This window comes from Rattus norvegicus, chromosome X (genome assembly GCF_021556685.1).
Source record: "Rattus norvegicus strain SHRSP/BbbUtx chromosome X, alternate assembly SHRSP_T2T, whole genome shotgun sequence".
Classification (NCBI taxonomy): domain Eukaryota; kingdom Metazoa; phylum Chordata; class Mammalia; order Rodentia; family Muridae; genus Rattus; species Rattus norvegicus.
In genome coordinates, this window is record NC_141554.1 from 21925057 (window position 1) to 21949208 (window position 24152).

The window sequence follows — 24152 nt, forward strand, 5'->3', positions numbered from 1 at the left end:
GTCTGCCTATTTGTCCTGCTAAGACAGGGTTTCATTGTGTGGCCATTCCTGACCTGTAACACGCTAAGTAGGTCAGACAGGCCTTGAATTCCTAGAGATCTGCCTGCATCTGCCTCCCTGAGTATTGGGATTAAAGGTGCATTCTAGCATGCCAGCCTTATTTACTTCATATTTATTTATTTTACCTTTTTGAGGCATGGTCTCATTATGTTTTTGAGGTTAGTTTCTAGTTTACAAAGTTACTGTCCAAATTGTCTGGGCAGTCCTGTATACTTCCTGTACGGAATTATGTATTGACGGAGAGTTAGCATGCTGGGTACTAATATTATATTTGACACATAATCCTACATCTTCACGGGTTACAAAGTGATATTGTGTCACACCCATGCATTCTATAGTGATTAAGCCAAGGTGAAGGGAGCATCCATTTTCTCAAACATTTTTATTTTTCTGGTTTCAAAAAGCACAATCTTTTCACATCTACAAAGCTCCCCTGCACTTAAGGTTCAAGGAACATCGTGGAAGAAGGTCTGGATGGGACAAAGTCCACAAGGAACAATAGGTAACTGAGGGAAGTTAGGGGTGAGAGACATAGCGTTCCCTAGGGAAGAGCACACCCATTTATTGCCCAGTGCCAAATAGTGCTGAAAACATGCATACAGAGAGCATTCAATAGATCGAATAGGTTATATTTAGGAATATGTATGTATATACAAATACATATCTGCATGCAAAACAGTGAAAAAGAAGGGATGTTATTATCTTATGTATCATATACAGCTGTCTTTGCCTATGGATGAGAAGAATAGAGGGAAAAAGATAGAGGACTTAAATATTGAACTGACTGAGGTGATGCCATCCTGTTCTGACTTTATTTTGTGTCTCCCTAGACACTTCTCAGCCTTCCTTCCCCCAGTAGCCACATCTGCCTTGGCAATGTTATTGAGGCTGTCTGGGATCCTGGCCACAGTTTATCTGTATCAACTACAATAATTAATGTTTGTGTAAGTTAAAGCAGAACATAAAATGATTAGAGAAAGTGTAGATCAAAAATAATGGTTGCATTTTGTCTAGAAAACACTGCTAATCTCTGCAAAAAGACAGATGTTGCAAAGCTACTTTAGCCTCCTTGAACACTGATGTGGTTGTGCTTATTTATTTAGTTATCTTAGTAAATGCTCATTTATTTAGTTATGTTTTTAAATGCTCTTGATCTGGCCATTATTAAGGGAAAGATTCTTATACTCTTAATTGCCTCAGTGAGTGTGTTTGTCAGTGACTAGCACTGGTCATTTCAATATCTCTAAACAATTTCTCTTTTTTAATTAATAGGGGAGTTTTTAAGGCAAATGTAAATTCCTCTGCAGCCAGAAGCTTAATTAGACAGGTAGAAAATGACAACTGCTTTTCAAAGGTAGGTTTGGTTTGGCAGTAGAATTTGGAGGAGTATATATAAAGGTTTGAAGGGGGAGAGAAAAGGGAAAGATGTTATAATTGTATTATAATCTCAAATAAATTGAGTTGGACCATCAATAAGGTAATAAACTCCTGTTAGAAATCAGAAAGAGAAGTCTTTCAGCTTAGGCTAAGGTTATAGGCTAGTTACAGACCAGCCTGAGAAATTTAGGGAGACCTTGCCTTAAAAACAGAAAAAAAACCACCTTTTTTTCAAAACAACCCCTGCGCCATTAACGTGGCTTGTCAAGCCCTCTCAGCTAGTCACCCTTTCACACCAGCAAACCTTCTCGTCTATTTATTGTTCAAGATAATACTACAATTTGTTCTTTGTAATTTTTAGTTAAAACAACTATTATTTTATTCCAAAATGTCCATGTTGTGGTAGTTTTGATATTTGAATCCACTTCGCTACTGGAATTACGTCACCAGAGGCCCAACCTCCATTTTATAAACTGAGGGCTGGCGCGCTAAGCAGTTGACGCGCTAGGCAGTTGGCGCGCACCATTGGCGGGAATCAACAGGTGAGGGGGCGTGTCTGTTGCTGGCCACTTCCATTGTGTTGCGTTTGGGAGGGGTGTGCTGGTGGGCGCAGAGATTTGTAAGTCTTTTATTTTTTAGACTCTGGAGATTTAGACAAGAAATAATTTGACAAAATACTCCCTACTATGATTTTTTTTTTTACTCTATCACTTGGTTTAACGTCCAACTGAGGGAAGCACTGATTCTGTATCTCCCCCTGCTGGTGGAAATGGTAGGGTCCGCGGCAGTTTTCTTCGCGCCTTTTCCGGCAGGCGGCAGTTACCAGAAGGTCACACGCTGAGGCGGTTATGCTGTGAGGCCGTTATGCTGTGAGGCCGTTATGCTGTCACTGAGGCGGTTAAAAGTTGGTTAGAGCTCCTTTTCTCAGTAGCCCCCACCCTGTTTTTTATTTAATGTCAGTTGTTGTCGTTGTCATTGTTGTTTGGAAACGGTTTGGGGATTTTCTTTGGGGGGGGGTTGTTTGTTTTTTTTTTTTCATAGATTGGAACGTTTCCAGTGTTCTAGCTTTTGTTCTAATCGTCTATAGATCTTTAGCTTGGTAAAAATACTCGTTTTCTTGTCTGTTAAAATGTTTTTTGCCTCACACATTTATATTTGGTAACAGGGGTCAAGATGCCAGAGGAAATTTGGTTGACAGAATTAGCTACTTAATCTGGACAGTTTTCTGTTAAACCAACACATTTGAACATCCTACAGGGGAAAAAATAACATTTAAAAAAGTCATTATATGCAATAGTATTTCGTGTTAAATGCTTTATTATTTTCAGTCTAGATAGTGCCTTTGTTAGCTGTAAAGCAAACCTTTAAGGGGAAGGCTGTTCAGGCTCCCTTAGTACTTTGGTGCAGGCTCCCCACAACATGGGAGCCTGAGGATGTCCCTCAGCTTGGTCTCAGGCTTGGCTTGAGTCCAACTGGAAGGTTAGCGGTCAGCCCTAGATTGTCCACAAATCAAACAGAGGCCATGGGTTTATATGGTTACTTGGGATAGCAGCTTTTAGAAAAATGCTTTCTGAAAACAAAACAAAACAAAACAAAAAACTCCAAAACAACAACAAAAAACAAAGCCAACCAAAAAACCCCAAAAAACCCAAACAAACAAACAAACAAAAAAAACAAAACCAAAAACAAACAAACAAAAAAAAACACTTACATTTGAAAAGTTGTTCCTCAAAAGGCAATTTGGTAATTCCCTTCTGTTAGCATTTCCTATTCTGAAACCTATATATATTGCATTTGATAAGTTTTCTCTTTTTTTAAAAGATGGACTCAGTGAGGGCACGGATTATTTAGCCTTGTAATGGGATTTAGCACACTGTTAGTAATTATTTGTGGTGATCTTGGAATGGACTTCTTTTGCTAAGTTCATTCCTAATGATGGCATTGTAAATAGAATATTTTTCTTAATTTCATTTTCAGATTATTCCTTGTAAAGATATAGAAAGAAGTCCAATTGATTTGTCTATTGAGCTTACATCCTAAAATCTTGAACTTGTTAACTCTAATAATTTGTTTTTCTGTAGTTTTTGTAAAGCCTATCTACATATGTGTTGGTTTGTGTATATTTAGTTTTTGGAATAGGTCTTATATCCTTATGATAAACTCATTTTTCATGCTATATTTTATATATTGCTAAAATAATTGTGTTAGTAACTTCTTAAAGATACTGCTGGTATATTATGAGTGAATTGGCCTTTAATTTCCTTTTCATGGGCTGTCTTTGGATGGTTTTAGTATCTTGAGGGTTTTTTTTTCGTTTTGTTTTTTTGAGAAAGAAATAGAACTAATGTTAAATATTCTTTAAATGCTTAGTTTATTTTTCCATGTAAAATATCTGGACCTGGAGAATAATTTTTGGAAGAATTATAAATTAAAATTTTAATTTTTTAATTGTTGGCTTATATCCATGTGTACATATTAAATATTTTGCTTCTACATTATGAGTGACATTGGCTGGTTTTTTTTTTATGCTGTCTTTTGTTGGTTTCTGTATCAGTGAGTTGACTATAGCCACCTGAATTTTTTGTGTTGTTGTTTTGAGATAGGTGTAGAACTGATGTTAAATACTGTTGAAATGCTTGGTTTATTTCTCCAGGTAAAGTACCTGGGCTTTGAGATTTAAGTTTTAGAGGACTTATAAGTTAAAATTTTTAATTTTTTAAGCTATGCATTTATAGCCATGTGCACCTGTTAAGTATTTTACTTCAATGAGTGACGTTGGCTTGCAATTTTCTCTGTGCGTGCTGTGTTTGGATGGTTTTGGTATCATTTAGTTCGTGAGGTTTTTGTTGTTGTTCTTGTTTGTTTTGATAAACATAGAACTAATATTAACACATGGACAGTAGTAATTGGACTCGAGTTATTAATAATAAAAAATTAAGAGCAGAATGTGGAACTGGGAGAGATATGGGGTAGAGGGGTTCTAGGGAGAATTGGATGGAAGTAAATATGGGCAGATATGGAGGTAGATATGGGTAGATATAGTAAACACTGCAGAAATGCATTGAATCTTTAAAAAATTAAAATATTTTAGCAACTGTTCACGCAAATTGTTTCATATAGGGTATGCTCTGGATATTTACAATTCCTGAGGAATTGCTCATTTATTAAAGTTGACAAGCTTTTTTGGATATTAATATTTACTGATTATTTTTAGTGTCAGTAGGATCTTTAGTGATGTGCTCTGTTTGATACCTCATTTTAAACAGTTTTATTGAAATATAATTGAAATCTAAGATTTGCAAATGTCTATATTACTCTCTCTATATTTAATCCTATGTAAATGTCTAAAATAACATCACTACAATTGAAGTAGTTCTTTTATTTCTGGTATTTTTTTCTCCCTTTGTCTCCTCTGTTTCTCTCCCTCGCCCCTTTATGGTTTGAGACACAGTTTACATTTGTAGCTCAGGCTGGCTTTGAACTACCTTGCTTCAACTGCCTGCATGAAGACTGAGATTATAGGCATATGCTATCACACCCTGGGCCACTAAGATCTACTTTCTTAAGTTTGGATTCTGGTCACTATTGTGTGGAATATTATTCCCATCTATTAAGATTTGTTTTAAGTGTGTATGGTATATGTATGTGTTTCAAGTATGCAATATGTACCTTTTTAGCCTCCCTCTGTGTCTTTTTTATATTGTTAAGTTCTCTCTTTTCCTTGTCTGTCTTGCTAGAGCTTGTCAAGTGTTTCATCTCTGAAAAGTACCAGCTTTTTTATAGTTTGACTATTATTTCCCTCTTTTTCATTGTCAGATGTCTTGGAATTTGAGTTACAGGCAGCTGTGAGTTGTCATGTGAGTGTACACTAGGAATTGAACCCTGGTCCTCTGCAAAAGTAATAAGCATTCATAACCACCAAGCTATCTCTTTAGCTTTTCTGTTATTTTTTTACTCTTTCCATTGTTTTTCTTCTCACTGTTCCAGTGCTTTCTATATTGGCTTTTAAAAAATGTTTATTTGTTTGTTTATTTGTTTTGCTATTTTGTGAACATTCTGTTTGTAGATTCTTGGTAACAGATTCTCTTGATTTCCCAGAATCTGAGAAACACTTGATTTTTTCCCCTTTCCTCCCTAAAGTGTATTGTCACTGCACATATATTTCTGAATTGGCAGATGTCTACAGTTAGTTCTTGGAAAGCATTGTGTTATTCCTTCTGGTATAATGGTTCCTGATGCACAATCCACTGTCATTTACAAATTTTGACCCCCATTTGGAAGGTGGTATTTCTCCTTTGCAGCTATCAAGAGGATTCTTTGTTGTTTAAGATTTTTCTCTAAAGCTATAAAAATATTCTTTCATTTTAATCTATAGTTTCATTTTAATACAGTTTACTATGGCTCATATTAATCTATAGTTCATTTTCACATTTAAATTATGGACCCCTCTGGAATATAATTTCATGTGAGATAGATAACTTTTTCTACTGGACTTTCTTTAATGTAGGGTACAGGGAGGAAAAGAAAGGACAGTTCACACTGCGTGCCTCGGGGTGGTATACTGGCAAATGATGGAGTTAAGGGCTAGCGCCTCTTTCCTCTGTGTTCAAAACCAAAAATGGTTTCTACCTTGAGAGAAGGTTAAATAAACTTGAGGCATGAAGGGGAAATAAACTTTTAAATTTTACAAACAGCCAATCATGGTGATGCATGCCCATACTCCCAGCACTTAGAAAATGAGGTATTCCAATCCTGAATTTGAAGCCATTTCAGGCTATATATGTCAAAATCCAAATGATTTTAAAAAGTACTGTTTTTTTTTTTATGATGAACTAGAAAGCAACAGGTATACCTAAATTACTCCTTTTGTGATTTGTATGTTGGCTTTAGATTGGTGAGCCCTTTCTTCTTTTGACTAAAGCATTCAGTTTTAATCCTTGTGGGACATAGTTATCCACAATGAAGCTGCTTGCAGGAGGTCATATGGATGGGAGATTATGAAGATACATGGGGTGTGGTTCTGTGGTACTTTCTGTACATAGGAAAAGTCCTAGATTTATCCCTGGCATCTCATGTTTTCTCTTTGCCTCCTCAGAGGGTTAGGCAGGTTATACATTTTGTAAACTTTTTTGTTAGTTCCTTCTATATATTTTCTAGTTTTAGGAACAAAGCCTGTGCTCTGTAATTTGCTGAACAACTGAATTAGTAAATACATGAAATGAAGGAGAATGTAGTATAGAATCGCTGTGCCTCAGTGTAGCTTTGTGATATTGAGTAGTTAGTGGGCTGTGGTTTATCATCTTTAAAATGGGATTAATAAAAGCCCCTATGTTTTTGGCGAATATTTAGAGCAACAAAAATTTCATAATAGCATAGAGCTGGGGCTAAAATCATCTTAATTTCTATCAGCTTTCTGCACTTCAAGGGCTCATTCATAAACTAGGGGCCAATCTTTATGTCCTGTGGCCATTTGTAATGCTTTAAGCATTCAATTATGGACTCTATAAGGGTTGCTAATAGTTTTGATTGGCATGGCAGGACATTATTCAGTAGTTGTCTCCCCACATCCTCCAGGAGGATTAACATGTGTCTTTATAGAGACACATTACTCCCCAAGCCTAGTCCAACTCAAAACCACAACTCAATGATAGGTCCCCTAGCTCAGGAGTCCAGTTTAAAAATACCCATTCCCTTTTGTTTTCAGGGGATCATAGTAGCTGGGTATGCTGATTGACATCTGCTACCAATCAGCACTGTGCTTTCTACTGGAGCAAACTCTAGTGGGCCTTGTTAGAAAGAGCCCAGAATTGGTTGAGACAGACTGGGTTGGTAAGGACACCTAGCTTTATTCTTTTTCTGGGACTTTCTTGCTCTATCCTTAATCTCAGTGTGATTACCTTTGGTTTGTAATGTTAGCTCAAGTGTCTGGCACTGTCACCTGTTAGTTGGTCCTTGGTGGTCACTTCTCCTTGTTCCGCTCTGTCTTCCCTTGCTGGGAGGCACAGTGTTTCTGTAAGGAAACATTGGTTTTCTTTTGTCAGCTAAACCACCTTGGAGTGAAGCCTGCACAAAGGTGAGCAGAGAGTGTTTCCTGGGAGATGAGATAGAAAAGCTAATGAGAGTGGGTTCCTGCTTTCAAATGGATAATCCGAGGTACATGGCCACAGCAGAGTACTTTCACAGTGAAACTATACACAATTGGTTTCTTGTAAACGTGCTGTGAGGTCTGCTGTATTTCTAAGACAGAGAATGCTACTTGAAAATGTTTTTTGAACTACAGATTCAAGTGTAGAAACTTATCTTCTCTCTTGTTATCCCTTTTATTTCCACTGACTCATCTTCAGCCTTCTTCAACTCTGGTTTTCCTAGGGATAGCTTCTGCTAAGGTTGACTTAGAGTCTTTGAAGCTAAACAGTCCAGGGGAGGGCAGAACAGAGCCTCTTTAAAAACTTTAAAATGCATACACATTACTTGCAGATGTTTGGTTGCATGCTGGGGTTTTTCTAAAACTCTCAGGTGTTGGTAATGCTGCATGTTATTATTTAATCGTATAATATGGAGGCAGCTGTGGTCCTGTCGCCTTGTTTTATTAGTCAGAAAATTAAGGTTTAGATTGCCCAGTGTCATCAAAACAACTTCTGACAGGATCGGAGTTAAACACTAAGCATTTATTTACCCCAGTGCAGTTTTTCACTGACACTGGGCTGAGCTTTCTTTCCAGGGTTCTGCTGCGTGCAACTATCTTTGATATAAAATGATATTGTTACTCATCCTTCTTGTCTGTTTCGATCAGATTTTCACTCTGCTACCTTGGTGTGGGTTAGAAGGCACAGTAGAGAGAATCCCATGATTATCAGCATAAAATTAGGGAGATGGGAAATCAGGAAGGAAGAAAGTATCCTTTTCTGTAAGGGTTTGCAGGTGGTAGAAATCAAGAATATCCTTTCATGGTTTTTATTTTCTTTCTTTACCCACATACACATACACACAGAGGGTGGGGAGGGAGAAATGGATATATATAGTGGGGGGGGGAGGGAGAGAGGGAGGGAGGGAAGGAGGGAGGGAGGGAGAGAGAGAGATCCAAGTGCCTTCCTTAATTGATCTCCACTTTCCTTTTTGAAACAAGGTATCTCACTGAACTTGGGACTCACAGACTGTTTAGACTGGATGGCCAAGGAGTGTGAGGGATCCATCTGTCTGCACTTTCCTCTTCTAGTTCTGGGGTTATAGGCATGTACTGTTATGAAAGTCTTTTATATGAGTGATGTGGATTCAAACTCAGGTCCTCATGCTTGCAGAGCAAGGCCTTTACCCACGGAACTGTTTCCCCAGCCCCCAAAGCATCCATTTATAAAAGAATGTTTTAGGGAGCTGCAGTCCCCCTTTCTCCTCTGTCTGTCCCTGGTGGCTGGGATATTAGTTTGCCTAAGTTGGTGTATGTATCCTGCAAAGGAGATGCTTTGCATTCTGGATAATGAGCGTAGCCATCAGCTGCATAGTTTTATTTTCTCTGGGGGTTTAATCTTCAGTCATCAACGGAGACTGTTTTAGTCCCCTGACCCCACATTTCATCTTTCACTTTAAAGGGTAAAGGTAAATGTTTCCTAACATCTGGTAAGCCATAGAAATGGATTTGAAATAAGAATAACGATAGTGGTATAAATGATTTCATATAACATGCTAAAAGATAGGTGCGTCCAATCTAACTTCATTGCTGCTTGGCCAAGTTTTGGGACAATGAAATTTTTTAAAAATTGCTTTAGATTTGGGAGGAGAGTGGGATTTAACACATATTGAGCACCTACCGTGTATACCTTGTATATACGGATTTATATTTGCGCTGCATGACTCTTATTTATGTTAGTGGCATTATAGTGGTTTTGCAAATGAGGTTCCTTGAGACTCAGAGATGGTAAAGTTAGCTGACTTAGAAGCCTGATATTTCAAACTCTAAAACCTGTGCTTGTTCTACCTCTTCCCACTGCACCCTTTCAATTCTTTGAAATGTTCTTGAGAAAGGCTTTATAGTGCTTTAGAAAACACTTGGTAATCTGTGTTGCTTAATATTTTATTTGGGATAGTCATTCACTGAATTTATTTGGCGCTATAAAATGGAAATTGGATGTGAGTGGGTTTGGGAGGGCAGCTCCATCAGAGTTGAAAGGATCTCTTATATAGCAAATCAATGATTACATTTAATGTAATGTAGCTGCTTGTAAGGTATATATGTATATATCATAACTATTGAGGATTCAAAAACTGAAAGAACCTTCTAGAATATAAACTAAACCTATACTGTGATTGGCAAAGCTAGAACTCTTCTAAGAGATGTGTTCACTATTAAATTTTTATCATGAATTACTTTCAATAATTCATTTCCTTCTACTCTTTACTATTGACTTTCTTACCTTGGTATCTAGATAAGGTACTTAGATATAGATCTAGAGTATAATATTTTCTAATTGAATGCCAGCTTTAGGTACCAGTCTTGCCTGTCATGCATACATGACTGCATGTAGTCATCCTATATTTTTGTATAGTGTCATAATTTTTGTGATCAGGACTCAAAATATATGAAGTCCACAAGCCAGTCTATATGAGCTGTCATATATTTGATGGTTTCAGTGCATAACTGTTATGTAAATTTGTGTGTACAGGACCACAGCCTTAGCCCTTATAGAGGGTGGCTTGCCTTAGCTAATTAACAGACTCTAGATAAAGACAGGTATATTTACTTCTGCTCTATAGGTGACGTAGCTGAAGCCTATGCCATTTAAGTCATTTTTCTCAGGGTTAACTATGGTAGAATGAAGTTCTGTGTTTAGATCTACTCATTCTTAAGGTACACATTTTTCTAGAGATGTGATAGAATAAGTTTTCTTGAGAATGTCTAAAAAATTTGGGATACTTCTGGTGAATGATATTTTAAAGCATTTCTTTCTGATTACAGTTCTGCCACGGAGGAAGCACTGTTGAATCTGCATAAAGATGTTACCCAAAAGATCCAAACTAGAGACTGAGAAGCCTCAGTCGATCAAGATCACACCCAGAGAGGAGCAGCAATCTGAAAAGGTTAAAAAGCAAATTATCTCTTCCAGTAGTATCTCACATAGTCTCTATGCATTGGTTTAGTGCTTATTTGTACCTCTGAATCTTTTATGATGTCTGTATTAATCTGAGAAGGTGGGAATTTCTAGCAACTCTTGTAGTTGAAGAGTACTAGCAGGTTGGAACATGGACCTAGAAATTGAAGATTTGGTTCAGAGATGAGCTCTTACCTAACATATGCAAGGCCTTAGGTTCTATCCAATTTGTCTTCACAAAGTAAATTAAGCAAAAATTATGAATTCTACTCATATTTAAATACATATGAATGAAATAAATGTCGTTTTTCACATCTTTCAAAGCCAAACAATGTTGAGTTCTCATTAATGATCATGTTTATACTTTTTTTTTTTTGGTTCTTTTTTTTTCGGAGCTGGGGACCGAACCCAGGGCCTTGTGCTTCTTAGGCAAGCGCTCTACCGCTGAGCTAAATCCCCAACCCCATGTTTATACTTTTTATATCCCTTTAGAAGCTCCAAGTATCTTACCAGGTAGCTGTAGTAAATTCTTAGTAGTACATTGTGTCAGGAAAATATTATATTTTTGAATATTCAGACAGAGTATCCCTAATTTGAAAAATAAATATTTACATTTTTCAAATTCTGAAACCTTCCAGTGCTGACCTGATTCTGCAAGTGGAAAATTCCATTCCTAATCTCAAATAATGGAGTTTACAGTCAAACTGCAGGCATACAAGGGTCAAAGAGGTTGCTCAGTGGTTAAAGCAGCTGCAGTGCAAACATACAGATTACTTCGAATTCCTTGCATCTGCATAAAAGTCTGAGTGGACATGGTAGCTTGCCTGTAATTCTACTACAAACTGCTCCTTGTTTTGTGTCACCTGAAGCCTCTAGGCAGGTCACTTGGAGCAGAAGAGTTAGTCTTACCTCTGCTCTCAGGTGTGTAGGCACTCCTGGAGGCTGGCCTTCAGTTTCTAGCACAAGCAGAAACTGGAAAGGTCCTGCCCCTGACTGTTCCTAGTTTTCTGTGCTCAGAGGGCACAGAGGGCACTAGGCGGGTTCCTCTTGGGTCAGAAATGTGGCCAGAAGTAGTTGTGTCCTCTGAGGTCTCAGGATTGTCCCCACTTCTGAAAGTCCATCTCTCTCCCCCACAGGATTTGGGTACAGACTAATTTTTTTTGATAGTATTGCAGCACTGCAGACATTTTTATATGCAGATAATAATTTTCTATTAATTTTTACTTTGTCTTAGTAAAATGATTTTCAAGGAGAGAATCAGACATTTTCCCATGTGAATTTATCAAGAATGATTTCATACATTAATTGAGCTTTTCTTTGTATCAAATATTCTGACTGTAGTTTGAATGTTCTGACTGTAAGTTTGCTTTCCTGGCTATTGTTTTTCCAATCCCAACTTTCTTTGGGCACATTTTGTAAGTATAAGTTTTATTGAGTTCTGTTTTTACTGTTAATTTGTTATTGAGGAGATTATTTTTAACAGTAATGTCAAGTGAGAATTAGAAGACAAACTGTTTTTAGCTTGTTTGAAAGTGATGTTTTATTATGTTAATTATTTCTCTAGGATTATTACACATAAGATAAAGATGAATAGGGTTGTTAAAGCTGAAATAGAATGGGAAATCATACTTAGAATCACTGTCTTTTGCCTCAATGGTGTATTGCATCATGAATACAAGTTTTCGAGCACTAACTGTGTCATATACTGTTAGTGATGTAGTTAACACAAAACTAGTGGTCATATCCTAGTGATCTGCTTAACAATTTTAAGAGCTTTCTTATATACGTAAGGCAGAGTTTTTTCTTAGAATTAGAAAAGAGAAATCCGAGAATTAATAGATATTCACCAAATAGAAACTGGTAAAATGTAAAAAAATTGCCACTATAGTAATTTCTTAACTTCTAACTCCATAGAGATAGTCTTAGTCACTTGGGAGTAGGTTAAGGCATCTACAGTACCCAGAAAGAAAATCTTCATTGCTTCCAGGATGTGGTTTCCTTCTCTCCTTGATCACTTATCTTCTCCACCATGAGTCTCACATATCAAATAATGTTAGAGATAATCTGTATTAACAAACTATTTGCTATTTTTCCATGTTTATGATATTTATTTGATTTAATCACAAGGGAATCATCCTATGTGAGAGTATGTATAATCACAATAAAATTATAATTGATACAATACTAGAATTTACAAATAATGTTTAAATATTATTTCAATAAATATTCACAGACTACATATAGAAGACTACATATAGAAACCATTATGGTGGGTTTTGTTTTCTCTTTGTTCGTTTGGTTTAATTTATTTCGTTGTTATTTTTGGTAAGGTCCTTATTAGTAATCAATAAGGAAACTAAAGCTAGGCTTTTTGTTTCATCTTTATTAAATTGGGTATTTCTTATTTACATTTCAAATGTTATTCCCTTTCCCAGGTTCCATGTAAACATCCCCCTAACCCCTCCCCCTCCACTTCTATATAAGTGTTCCCCTCACCATCCTCCCCCCATTACCATCCTGCCCCCAAGAATCCTGTTAACTGGGGGTCCAGCCTTGGCAGGACCAAGGACTTCCCCTTCCACCGGTGTCCTTACTAGGCTATACATTGATACCTATGCAGTTGGAGCCCAGGGTCAGTCCATGGATAGCCTTTGGGTAGTGGCTTAGTCCGTGGAAGCTCTGGTTGGCTGGCATTGTTGTTCATATGGGGTCTAAAGCCCCTTCAAGCTCTTTCAGTCCTTTCTCTGATTCCTTCAACGGGGGTCCCGTTCTCAGTTCAGTGGTTTGCTGCTGGCATTCGCCTATGTATTTGCTGTATTCTGGCTGTGTCTCTCAGGAGAGATCTACATCCGGTTCCTGTCGGCCTGCACTTCTTTGCTTCATCCATCTTATCTAGTTTGGTGACTGTATATGTATGGGCCACATGTGGGGCAGGCTCTGAATGGGGGTTCTTCCTTCACCCTCTGTTCTAAATTTACCCCCCTATTCCCTGCCAAGGGTATTCTTGTTCCCCTTTTTAAAGAAGGAGTGAAGCATTTGCATTTTGGTCATCCTTCTTGAGTTTCATGTGTTCTGTGCATCTAGGGTAGTTTGAGCATTTGGGCTAATATTCACTTATCAATGAGTGCATACCATGTGTGTTTGTCTGTGATTGGGTTAGCTCACTCAGAATGATATTTTCCAGTTCCATCCATTTGCAAATGAATTTCATGAAGTCATTGTTTTTGATAGCTGAGTAGTACTCCATTGTGTAGATGTACCACATTTTCTGTATCCATTCCTCTGTTGAAGGGCATCTGGGTTCTTTCCAGCTTCTGTCTATTATAAATAAGGCTGCTATGAACATAATGGAGCATGTGTCTTTGTTATATGTTGGAGCACCTTTTGGGTATATGCTCGGGAGTTAGCTGGGTCCTCAGGTAGTGCAATGTCCAATTATCTGAGAAACCTCCAGACTGATTTCCAGAATGGTTGAACCAGTCTGCAATCCCACCAACAATGGAGGAGTGTTCCTCTTTCTCCACATCCTCACAAGCATCTGATGTCACTGGAGTTTTTAATCTTAGCCATTCTGACTGGTGTGAGGTGAAATCTCAGGGTTGTTTTGATTTGCATTTCCCTTATGACTAAAGAGGTTGAAGATTTCTTTATGTGCTTCTCAGCCATTTGGCATTCCTCAGCTGTGAATTCTTTCTTTAGCTCTGAACCCCATTTTTAATAGGGTTATTTGTTTCCTTCCAGGCTGACTTCTTGAGTTCTTTGTATATTTTGGATATAAGCTCTCTATCAGTTGTAGGATTGGTAAAGATCTTTTCCCAATCTGTTGGTTGCCGTTTTGTCCTAACCACAGTGTCCTTTGCCTTACAGAAGCTTTGTAGTTTTATGAGATCCCATTTGTCGATTCTTGATCTTAGAGCATAAGCCATTGGTGTTTTATTCAGGAAGTTTTCTCCAGTACCCATGTGTTTGAGATTCTTCCCCACTTTTTCTTCTATTAGTTTGAGTGTATCAGGTTTGATGTGGAGGTCCCTGATCCACTTGGACTTAAGCTTTGTACAGGGTGATAAGAATGGATCGATCTGCATCCTTCTACATGCCGACCTCCAGTTGAACCAGCACCATTTGCTGAAAATGCTATCTTTTCTCCATTGGATGGTTTTGGCTCCTTTGTCAAAAACCAAGTGACCATAGATGTGTGGGTTCATTTCTGGGGCTTCATTTCAATTCCACTGTTCTATCTGTCTGTCTCTGTACCAATACCATGCAGTTTTTATCACTATTGCTCTGGAATACTGCTTGAATTCAGGGATAGTGATTCCCCCAGAAGTCCTTTTATTGTTGAGGATAGTTTTAGCTATCCTGGGTTTTTTGTTATTCCAGATGAATTTGCAAATTGTTCTGTCTAACTCTCTGAAGAATTGGATTGGAATTTTGATGGGGATTGTATTGAATCTGTAGATTTCTTTTGGTAAAATGGCCATTTTTACTATATTAATCCTGCCAATCCATGAGCATGGAGGATCTTTCCATCTTCTGAGATCTTCAGTTTCTTTCTTCAGAGGCTTGAAGTTCTTATCATACAGATTTTTCACTTGCCTGGTTAAAGTCACACTGAGGTATTTTATATTATTTGGGACTATTACTAAGGGTGTCATTTCCCTAGTTTCTTTCTCGGCTTGTTTCTCTTTTGTGTAGAGGAAGGCTACTGATTTATTTGAGTTAATTTTATACCCAGCCTCTTTGCTGAATGTGTTTATCAGGGTTAGTAGTTCTCTGGTGGAACTTTTGAGATCACTTAAATATACTACATATCGTCTGCAAATAGTGATATTTTTACTTCTTCCTTTCCAAACTATATCCCTTTGGTCTTCTTTTGTAGTCTGATTGCTCTGGTTAGGATTTCGAGAACTATATTGAATTAGTAGGGAGAGAGTGTGCAGTCTTGTCTAGTCCCTGATGTTAGTGGGATTGCTCCAAGTTTCTCTCCATTTAGTTTAATGTTAGCTACTGGTTTGCTGTATATGGCTTTTATTATGTTTAACTATGGGCCTTGAATTCCTGTTTTTTCCAGGACTTTTATCATGAAGGGGTGTTGAATTTTGTCAAATGCTTTCTCAGCATCTAATGAAATGACCTTGTGGTTTTTATCTTTCAGTCCATTTATATAGTGGTTTACGTTGATGGTTTTCTGTATATTAAACCATCCCTGCACATCTGGGATGAAGCCTTCTTAATCATGATGGATGATTGTTTTGATGTGCTCTTGGATTCGGTTTGCAAGAATTTTATTGAGTATTTTTGCGTCGATATTCATAAGGGAAATTGGTCTGAAGTTCTCTTTCTTTGTTGGGTCTTTGTGTGGTTTAGGTATAAGAGTAATTGTGGCTTCATAGAAGGAATTCGGTAGTGATCCATCTGTTTCAATTTTGTGGAATAGTTTGGATAATATTGGTATGAAGTCTTCTATGAAGGTCTGATAGAATTCTGCACTGAACCCATCTGGAACTGGGTTCTTTTTGGTTGGGAGACTTTTAATGACTGCTTCTATTATTTTTAGGGGTTATGGGGATGTTTAAAAGGTTTATCTGTTCCTGATTTAACTTTGGTACCTAGTATCTGTCTAGGAAATTGTCCATTTCCTGCAGATTTTCAAGTTTTGTTGAATATAGGCTTTTGTAGTAGGATCTGATGAGTTTTTGAATTTCCTCTGATTCTGTTGTTATGTCTCCTTTTTCATTTCTGATTTTGTTAATTTGAACACAATCTCTGTGTCCTCTGGTTAGTCTGGCTAAGGGTTTATTTATCTTGTTGATTTTCTCAAAGAACCAACTTTTGGTTCTGTTGATTCTTTCTATGGTCCTTTTTCTTTCTACTTGGTTGATTTCAGCCCTGAGTTTGATTATTTCCTGCCTTCTTCTCCTCCTGGGTGTATTTGGTTCTTTTTTGTTCTAGAGCTTTTAGGTTTGTTGTGAAGCTGCTGATTTATGCTCTCTCCTGTTTCTTTCTGCAGGCACTCAGAGCTATGAATTTTCCTCTTAGCACAGCTTTCATTGTGTCTCATAAGTTTGGGTATGTTGTACCTTCATTTTCATTAAATTCTAAAAAGTCTTTAATTTCTTTCTTTATTTCTTCCTTGACCGGGTTATTATTGAGTGGAGCATTGTTCAACTTCCATGTATATGTGGGCGTTCTTTTCTTATTGTTATTGAAGATAAGCTTTAGCCCGTGGTGATCTGATAGGACACATGGGATTATTTCTATCTTTCTGTATCTGTTGAGGCCTGTTTTGTGCCCGATTATGTGGTCAGTTTTGGAGAAAGTACCATGAGGTGGTGAGAAGAAGGTATATCCTTTTGTTTTTGGATAGAATGTTCTATAAATATCTGTTAAATCCATTCCGTTCATAATTTTTGTTAGTCTGTCTATGTCTCTGTTTAATTTCTGTTTCCATGATCTGTCCATTGATGAGAGTGGGGTGTTGAAATCTCCTACTATTATTGTGGGAGGTGCAATGTGTGCTTTGAGCTTTAGTAAGGTTTTTTTTTTATGTATGTAGGTGGCCTTGTATTTGGGGCATAGATATTTAGGATTGAGAGTTCATCTTGGTGGATTTTTCCTTTGATGAAAATGAAGTGTCCTTCCTTATCTTTTTTGATGACTTTTGGTTGAAAATCACTTTTATTTGATATTAGAATGGCTACTCCATCTTGCTTCTTCAGACCATTTGCTTGGAAAGTTGTTTTCCAGCCTTTCACTCTGAGGTAGTGTCTGTCTTTTTTTTTCTGAGGTGTGTTTCCTGTAGGCAGCAAAATGCTGGATCCTCATTTTGTATCCAATTTGTTAATCTGTGTCTTTTTATTGGGGAATTGAGTCCATTGATGTTGAGAGATATTAAGGAATAGTGATTGTTGCTTCCTATTATCTTCGTATTTGGAGGTGAGATTGTGTTTGTGTACTTGTCTTCTCTTTGTTGTGTTGCAAAACGATTAGTTTATTGCTTTTTCTAGGGTGTAGTTTGTCTCCTCATGTTGGGCTTTACAATTTATTATCCTTTGTAGTGCTGGATTTATAGAAAGATATTGTGTAAATTTGGTTTTGTCATGGAATATCTTGGTTTCTCCCTCTATGTTAATTGAGAGTTTTGCTGGATACAGTAATCTGGGCTGGCATTTGTGTTCTCTTAGGGTCTGTATGACATCTGTCCAGGATCTTCTGGCTTTCATAGTCTTTGGTGAGAAGTCTGGTGTAATTCTGATAGGTCTGCCTTCATATGTTACTTGACCTTTTTCCCTTACTGCTTTTAATATTCTTTCTTTATTTTGTGCGTTTGGCGTTTTGACTATTATGTGACGGGAGGTGTTTCTTTTCTGGTCCAATCTATTTGGAGTTCTGTAGGCTTCTTGTATGCCTATGGGTATCTCTTTCTTTAGGTTAGAGAAGTTTTCTTCTATGATTTTGTTGAAGATATTTACTGGTCCTTTGAGCTGGGAGTCTTCACTCTCTTCTATACCTATTATCCTTAGGTTTGATCTTCTCATTGAGTCCTGGGTTTCCTCTATGTTTTGGGCCAGTAGCTTTTTCCATTTTCCATTATCTTTGACACTTGTGTTGATGATTTCTATGGAATCTTCTGCTATCTTCTATCTCTTGTATTCTGTTGGTGATGCTTGTATGTACAGCTCCTTGTCTCTATCCAGTGTTGTCTCTCTTTGTGCTTTCTTTATTGTTTGCATTTCCATTTTTCAATTCCTTCACCTGTTTGATTGTGTTTTCCTGTAATTCTTTCAGGGATTTTTGTGTTTCCTCTCTAAGGGCTTCTACTTGTTTACTTGTATTTTCCTGCGTTTCTCTAAGGGAGTTCTTTATGTCTTTCTTGAAGTCCTCCAGCATCATGATCAAATGTGATTTTAAATCTAGATCTTGCTTTTCTGGTGTGTTTGGATATTCAGTGTTTGCTTTGGTGGGAGAAGTGGGCTCCGATGATGCCATGTAGTCTTGGTTTCCGTTGCTTGGGTTCCTGTGCTTGCCTCTCACCATCAGGTTATCTCTGGTGTTACCTTCTTTTGCTATTTCTCACAGTGGCTCGACCGTCCTATAGGCCTGTGTGTCAGGAGTGCTGTAGACCTGTTTTCCTGTTTTCTTTCAGCCAGTTATGGGAACAGAGTGTTCTGCTTTCAGGCGTGTAGTTATTCCTGTCCACTGGCTTTCAGCTGTCCCTGTGGGTGGGTACTAGAAGGGCTCTGCCCCTACTCCTGGGTCCCTGTGCACTGGTGGCCCTGATGTCGCTAGGTGTTTCTTCTGGAGTCAGAAATGTGGGCGGAGAGTAGTCTCCTCTCGCTTTCCAGGCGTGTCTGCCCCTCTGAAGGTCTAGCTCTCCCTCCCACAGGATTTGGGTGCAGGGAGCTCTTTGACTGGATCTGTTCAGATCCGGGTGCAGTCTGTACCGCAGGGCTCCTGCAGCTTGTCTGCCCCTATCTTCCTATGCTCAGAGGCCCTATACAGTTTCCTCTTGGGCCAGGGATGTGGGCAAAGATGTGCAGAAGTGGTGGTCTCTCCTGCCCTGCCGTCTCAGGATTGCCCACACGTCTGGGCAGTCAGCTATCTCTCCAACGGGGTTTGGGAGCAGGAACCTGTGGGCTGAGACCAGCCAGGTTCGGGTATCAGCTAAAAACTGGAAGTGTCCGGTCCCAGAGGAATTTTGCCTTTGCGTGTCCTGAGTCCACCAGGCAGGTCACTTGGAGCAGAAAAGTTCGTCTTACCTCTGGTCTCGGGCCTGAAGTCGCTTCTCAGGGCTGGGTTTCAGCTCTCCGTGAGGGCAGCAACCAGAAGGGCCTGCCCTTACTTCTGGGTCCCTGATGGCACTAGGTGTTTTCCTCTAGAGTCAGAAATGTGGGCAGAGAGTAGTCTCCTTTGGTTTCCCAGACATGTCTGCCCCTCTGAAGGTCTAGCTCTCTCTCCCATGGGATTTGGGTGCAGGGAGCTCAAATTATTTTCTTAAAATAAATTTTTTCATGTGATGTTTGCAAGCATTCAGGACTATAGTTTTAAAGAACTTTTTCTTTTCATTTGCAATTTATATAGACTGAAAAAATTGCTTAGGCTGTGCAAGACTCTGGGTTCAATCTTTAGCACAGTTACAACAAAACACTTGAACGTATAGTCTCCTTTGTAATCCATAAAGGCTCTGTAAGGTAGGTTATCATTCCAGTTTTACTGATGAGAAAATTAGAATCTTGTAAATTAAGTGACTCTTTCAAGGTCAATATTTTTTTTAAAAAAATTGATCTGAATCTGGACTAGTACCTAGGTTTGTCCCTATTGAATATGTATTAAAGTTCACTTATTATAACACTTAATTCCTTGTGTTTTTTAACTAACTTACTTGTAGGTATTCCTATAGAAAGACTCACTACTCATGTTATTTAATCCTGGATAGTATACGCATAACTATGAGAAGAAAATAAATCAGTTTTACCAAGCTGGTTTACTCATTTTGAATTTTGTTTAATGAAGTCCATGTAATCTCTTTATGTCCCTGTTGTCAATGACTATATTCTTCAGCGACTGTAAACATCTCTGGATAACACACACACACACACACACACACACACACACACACACACACACACACATATATATATATATACACATATACATATATATATTATATACATATATTCCAGTTACTTGGACATGATGGAGTTTATCCATACCCTGAATGTGACCTAAAGTTCATAAGGGGGCTGTTTATAATTGTCAATGCTCATTTGATTTTGATTTTTATAGATTGGAAAGAGTAACCATACAGCATCAGCTTCATCCCAAGGCACAATCAAAAAGAGATCAGCATTTGAAGATGTTACTAATGTGAGTATGCTAACCCTGTTCTTTTCTGTAGTTTTATAGAGGCCTTAGATGTTCTTTGCCTTGAGGGATTTTTCCAGTTTACCAGCAGCCCCTGACTCTCCCTCTGAATGCTGACAGCAGAATTTATTGAAATCAGTGATACAATATCATAAATTAGAAGCTCTTTTTACTGGCATATACCATTTGGGTCAATTTATGTGTTCTGTGGAACCAATTAACAGTGACTAGTATATGGACTTTTAAATAACTATAAAACTATGGGAGATTATATTTACCTAAAATACAAAAATAGCTCCATAGGATTTGGAAATGAATTATGATAGGATAATTATAATCCAGGGTAACATTTTCAATTCAAGCACTATGGGAGTTTATGGAAAGACAATTTTTCTTTTCTATAGGATTAAACTCACCCATTACCTCTGTCTCTCACGATTTAAAATCTATAATTATCCTGGTCATAGTGACAATCAAAACTACCTCTTGTATGCATCAAATTTTAGAGGAGAGGATCTATAGCCCTAGGCTGGTGGGGTTAACAATCAACCCCCATCACAGAGATCTGAGAAGGATAAATTTTACTGGAGTAAGTGGAAGTAGGAACCAAGTAACCTCTATTATCAATTAAAAATGAAGGTCTTGCTCACTAACTGAACAGCTACCATAGGCTCCTCCATGGTAATCTTGATGGTTTGGTTGGGAGCTAAGATCCAAGGGCATCCTTGGTTTTCAGTCACTAGGCCCAGAAAACCTAAGGAATTTTCCTGTGGATGAGGCTCTTGAGGTACTGACCTACCTTGCTAGGCAAAAGACAGTTGACTCTCCAGTACCTTGCCTGTCCACAGTTTGGACAGTGTCCTGGTGGCAGGTGTGCTGAGGTATAGTTCATCTAGTGACTCGTGTAGCTTAGGCGGAGCACATTAATGTTCTATTTTCTTTGAAAATAGCTTCAAGACTGCAACCAGAAGCAGGTATTTCTGCCTATCATGGGAAGATTTTGTGATCTTTTCTGCTCCCCCTTTAGTAAAATACCTTATATACCACATTCAGAAGATCTGCGAGGGGTTTGAGGGATATCATCTATATTAACCAAACTTTAAATGTATTTATAATGTGCTTTCACTTATTGCTTCAGGCTTAACTTTGAGAATATATACAGAAGACTATATAATGGGAAATAAGACTTGTTTCTCCCTCCAAGTTTGTACTTATAAACAAATTATACTTTACTTAGCATGACTACAAATGTGTTCTGAGCACATTAAAGAGTTTGATCATGCATAAGGTGACTGAACATTAACTTTATGTCTTCATTATCTTTTTTATGTGCAAATTTGCCATGGTTTTATTGGATATGTTTTTACTTATTTTTATTTTAAATGTTATCCCCTTTCTTGTTTTCTCTGTCCATAAACCCCCTATCCCATCTCTCCTCCCCTTCTATGGGAATGTTCCCCACCTATCAACCCATCCCCTTTCCCACCTTCACACCCTGAAATTCACTTATGCTGGGGGTTCAGGCCTTGGCAGAACCAAGGGCCTCTCTGCCCATTGGTGCCCAACAAGGTCATCCTCTGTTACATATGCAGCTGAGGCCATGGGTCTGTCCATGTGTACTTTTTGGATAGTGGTTTAGTTTCTGGGAGTTCTGGTTGGTTGGTATTGTTGTTCTTATGGGGTTGCAAACCCCTTCAGCTCCTTCAATCCTTTCTCTAACTCCTCCAATGGGGACCCCGTTCTCAGTTCAGTGGTTGGCTGCTACCATTCACCTCTGTATTTGTCATGCCCTGGCAGAGCCTGTAAGGAGACAGCTATATCAGGCTCCTGTCAGCATGTACTTCTTGGCATCCTCAATATTGTCTGGGTTTCGTGTCTTTATGGATACTTCAGGTGGGGCAGTCTCTGAATGGCCATTCCTTCAGTTTCTGGACCAAAATTTGTCTCCATATTTCCTCCTATTAAGATTTTTTGTTCCTCCATTTAAGAAGGACTGAAGGATTTGTACTTTGGTTGTCCTTCTTGAGAGCTTCATGTGGTCTGTGGATGGTATCTTGGGTAATTTGAGCTTTGGGGATAATATCCACTTATCAGTGAGTACACTCCATTTGTGGGGTTTTTTTTTGTGTGTATGATTGGGTTACCTCACTCAGGAGGATGTTTTCCAGTTCCAACCATTTGCCTATGAATTTCATGAAGTCATTGTTTTTGATGGCCGAGTAGTACTCAATTTGTAGATGTACCACAATTTCTGAATCCATTCCTCTGTTGAAGGGCATCTGTGTTCTTTCCAGCTTCTGACTATTATAAATAAGGCTGCTATGAACATAGTGGAGCATGTGTCCTTATTACATGTTGGGGCATCTTTTAGGTATATGCTCAGGAGTTAGCTGGGTCCTCAGGTAGTTCAATGTCCAATTATCTGAGGAACCTCCAGACTGATTTCCAGAATGGTTGAACCAGTCTGCAATCCCACCAACAATGGAGGAGTGTTCCTCTTTCTCCACATTGTTGCCAGCATCTATTGTCACTTGAGTTTTTTATTTTAACCGTTTGCACTGGTGTGAGGTAGAATCTCGGGGTTGTTTTGATTTGCATTTCCCTGATGACTAAAGATGTTGAACATTTCTTTAGGTGCTTCTCAGCCATTCAATATTCCTCACATGAGAATTCCTTGTTTAGTTCTGTACCCCATTTTTAATAGGGTGATTTGATTCTCTAGCATGTAATTTCTTGAGTTCTTTGTATATTTTGGATATTAGTCCTCTGTCAGATGTAGGATTGGTAAAGATCTTTTCCCAATTTGTTGGTTGCCGAACCCAGAGCTTGTGCTTGCTAGGCAAGTGCTCTACCACTGAGCTAAATCCCCAACCCCAATTCCTAAGAATATGGTGTCCCCTGGCTATTCTGTTGCTGTTGTTATTGTTGTTGTTGTTCTTCCGTCACAGAGTCAGAGGGCAGCCTGACCCAGGACATAGGCCTTGGAGGCAAAAATGCTTGTGTCTAAAGTGTGTAGACCAGTCCCTTCCCAAGAGCCAGCTTTTCAGTAGAATAAAACAGCATGTGACAGTTTTCTAATATTAGTCACACATACAAAGACATTTGAATCTTGGTAGGACTGAACCTAATGATCATAAGGAGAGGGAAGAGGGAAAAGCAAAGAAGACTTAGAGATAGGTATTACAGATCATTTTCTTGTGCCATGGTAGGAATTGTCACAATCCCTGAGAATTTGGTAATTGAGTGTGCCATTTTTTTGCCATTGAGACTTATTGTCAAGCTTTTATTGAGGCCCCACCATATTTACACTAAAAAATAAGGCAGCAGAACTTAATGGCATCTCTGTGTCCCAAGAGGGAAAGATACTTGAGAAGGCAGGCAATAGAAGTCTAATTCTGAATGGGAACAGCCCCTGGTTGGTTAGAGGGAGAAAGGAAGACACCCATGAAGAAAGGGTATCAGTAAAATCTCAGAAGGAAAGCCAAGAGGAGGCAGGAGTGACGTAGGAAAGGACTTTTAAATAGGAGACCTACCAGAAGAAGGATAGCAGTATCATAGGAGTGGAGACATAAGAAAGGTGACATGGTAAGAGATAAGGCCAGAAGACAAAGTCTCAATCTGAGGTCATTTGCAAGGGACTAGATTTGTGAGAGAGATGCCCATGGTCATATGAACAGGCATTCCTTTTCCTGACAAACAGATGTCTGCTTCAGAAGACAATCCTCATCCATGTGATAGGGCACCAGAAAGGGTATAGGGAGGCTGCAT

General features: G+C 38.4%; 1 protein-coding gene across 2 annotated transcripts in view; it reads left to right on the forward strand.

Annotated features, from left to right (window-relative positions):
* The window catches only part of Ccnb3 (cyclin B3), a 94996-nt gene that overhangs the window by 28323 nt on the left and 42521 nt on the right, over positions 1 to 24152 (forward strand). The window contains 3 exon segments of one of the 2 annotated variants that reach the window (NM_001401153.1): positions 2251 to 2345; positions 10388 to 10509; positions 20307 to 20387. In NM_001401153.1, coding sequence (NP_001388082.1) covers positions 10426 to 10509; positions 20307 to 20387 — 165 coding nt within the window. In that variant the 5' untranslated portion in view covers positions 2251 to 2345; positions 10388 to 10425. 2 annotated transcript variants of the gene reach the window in all.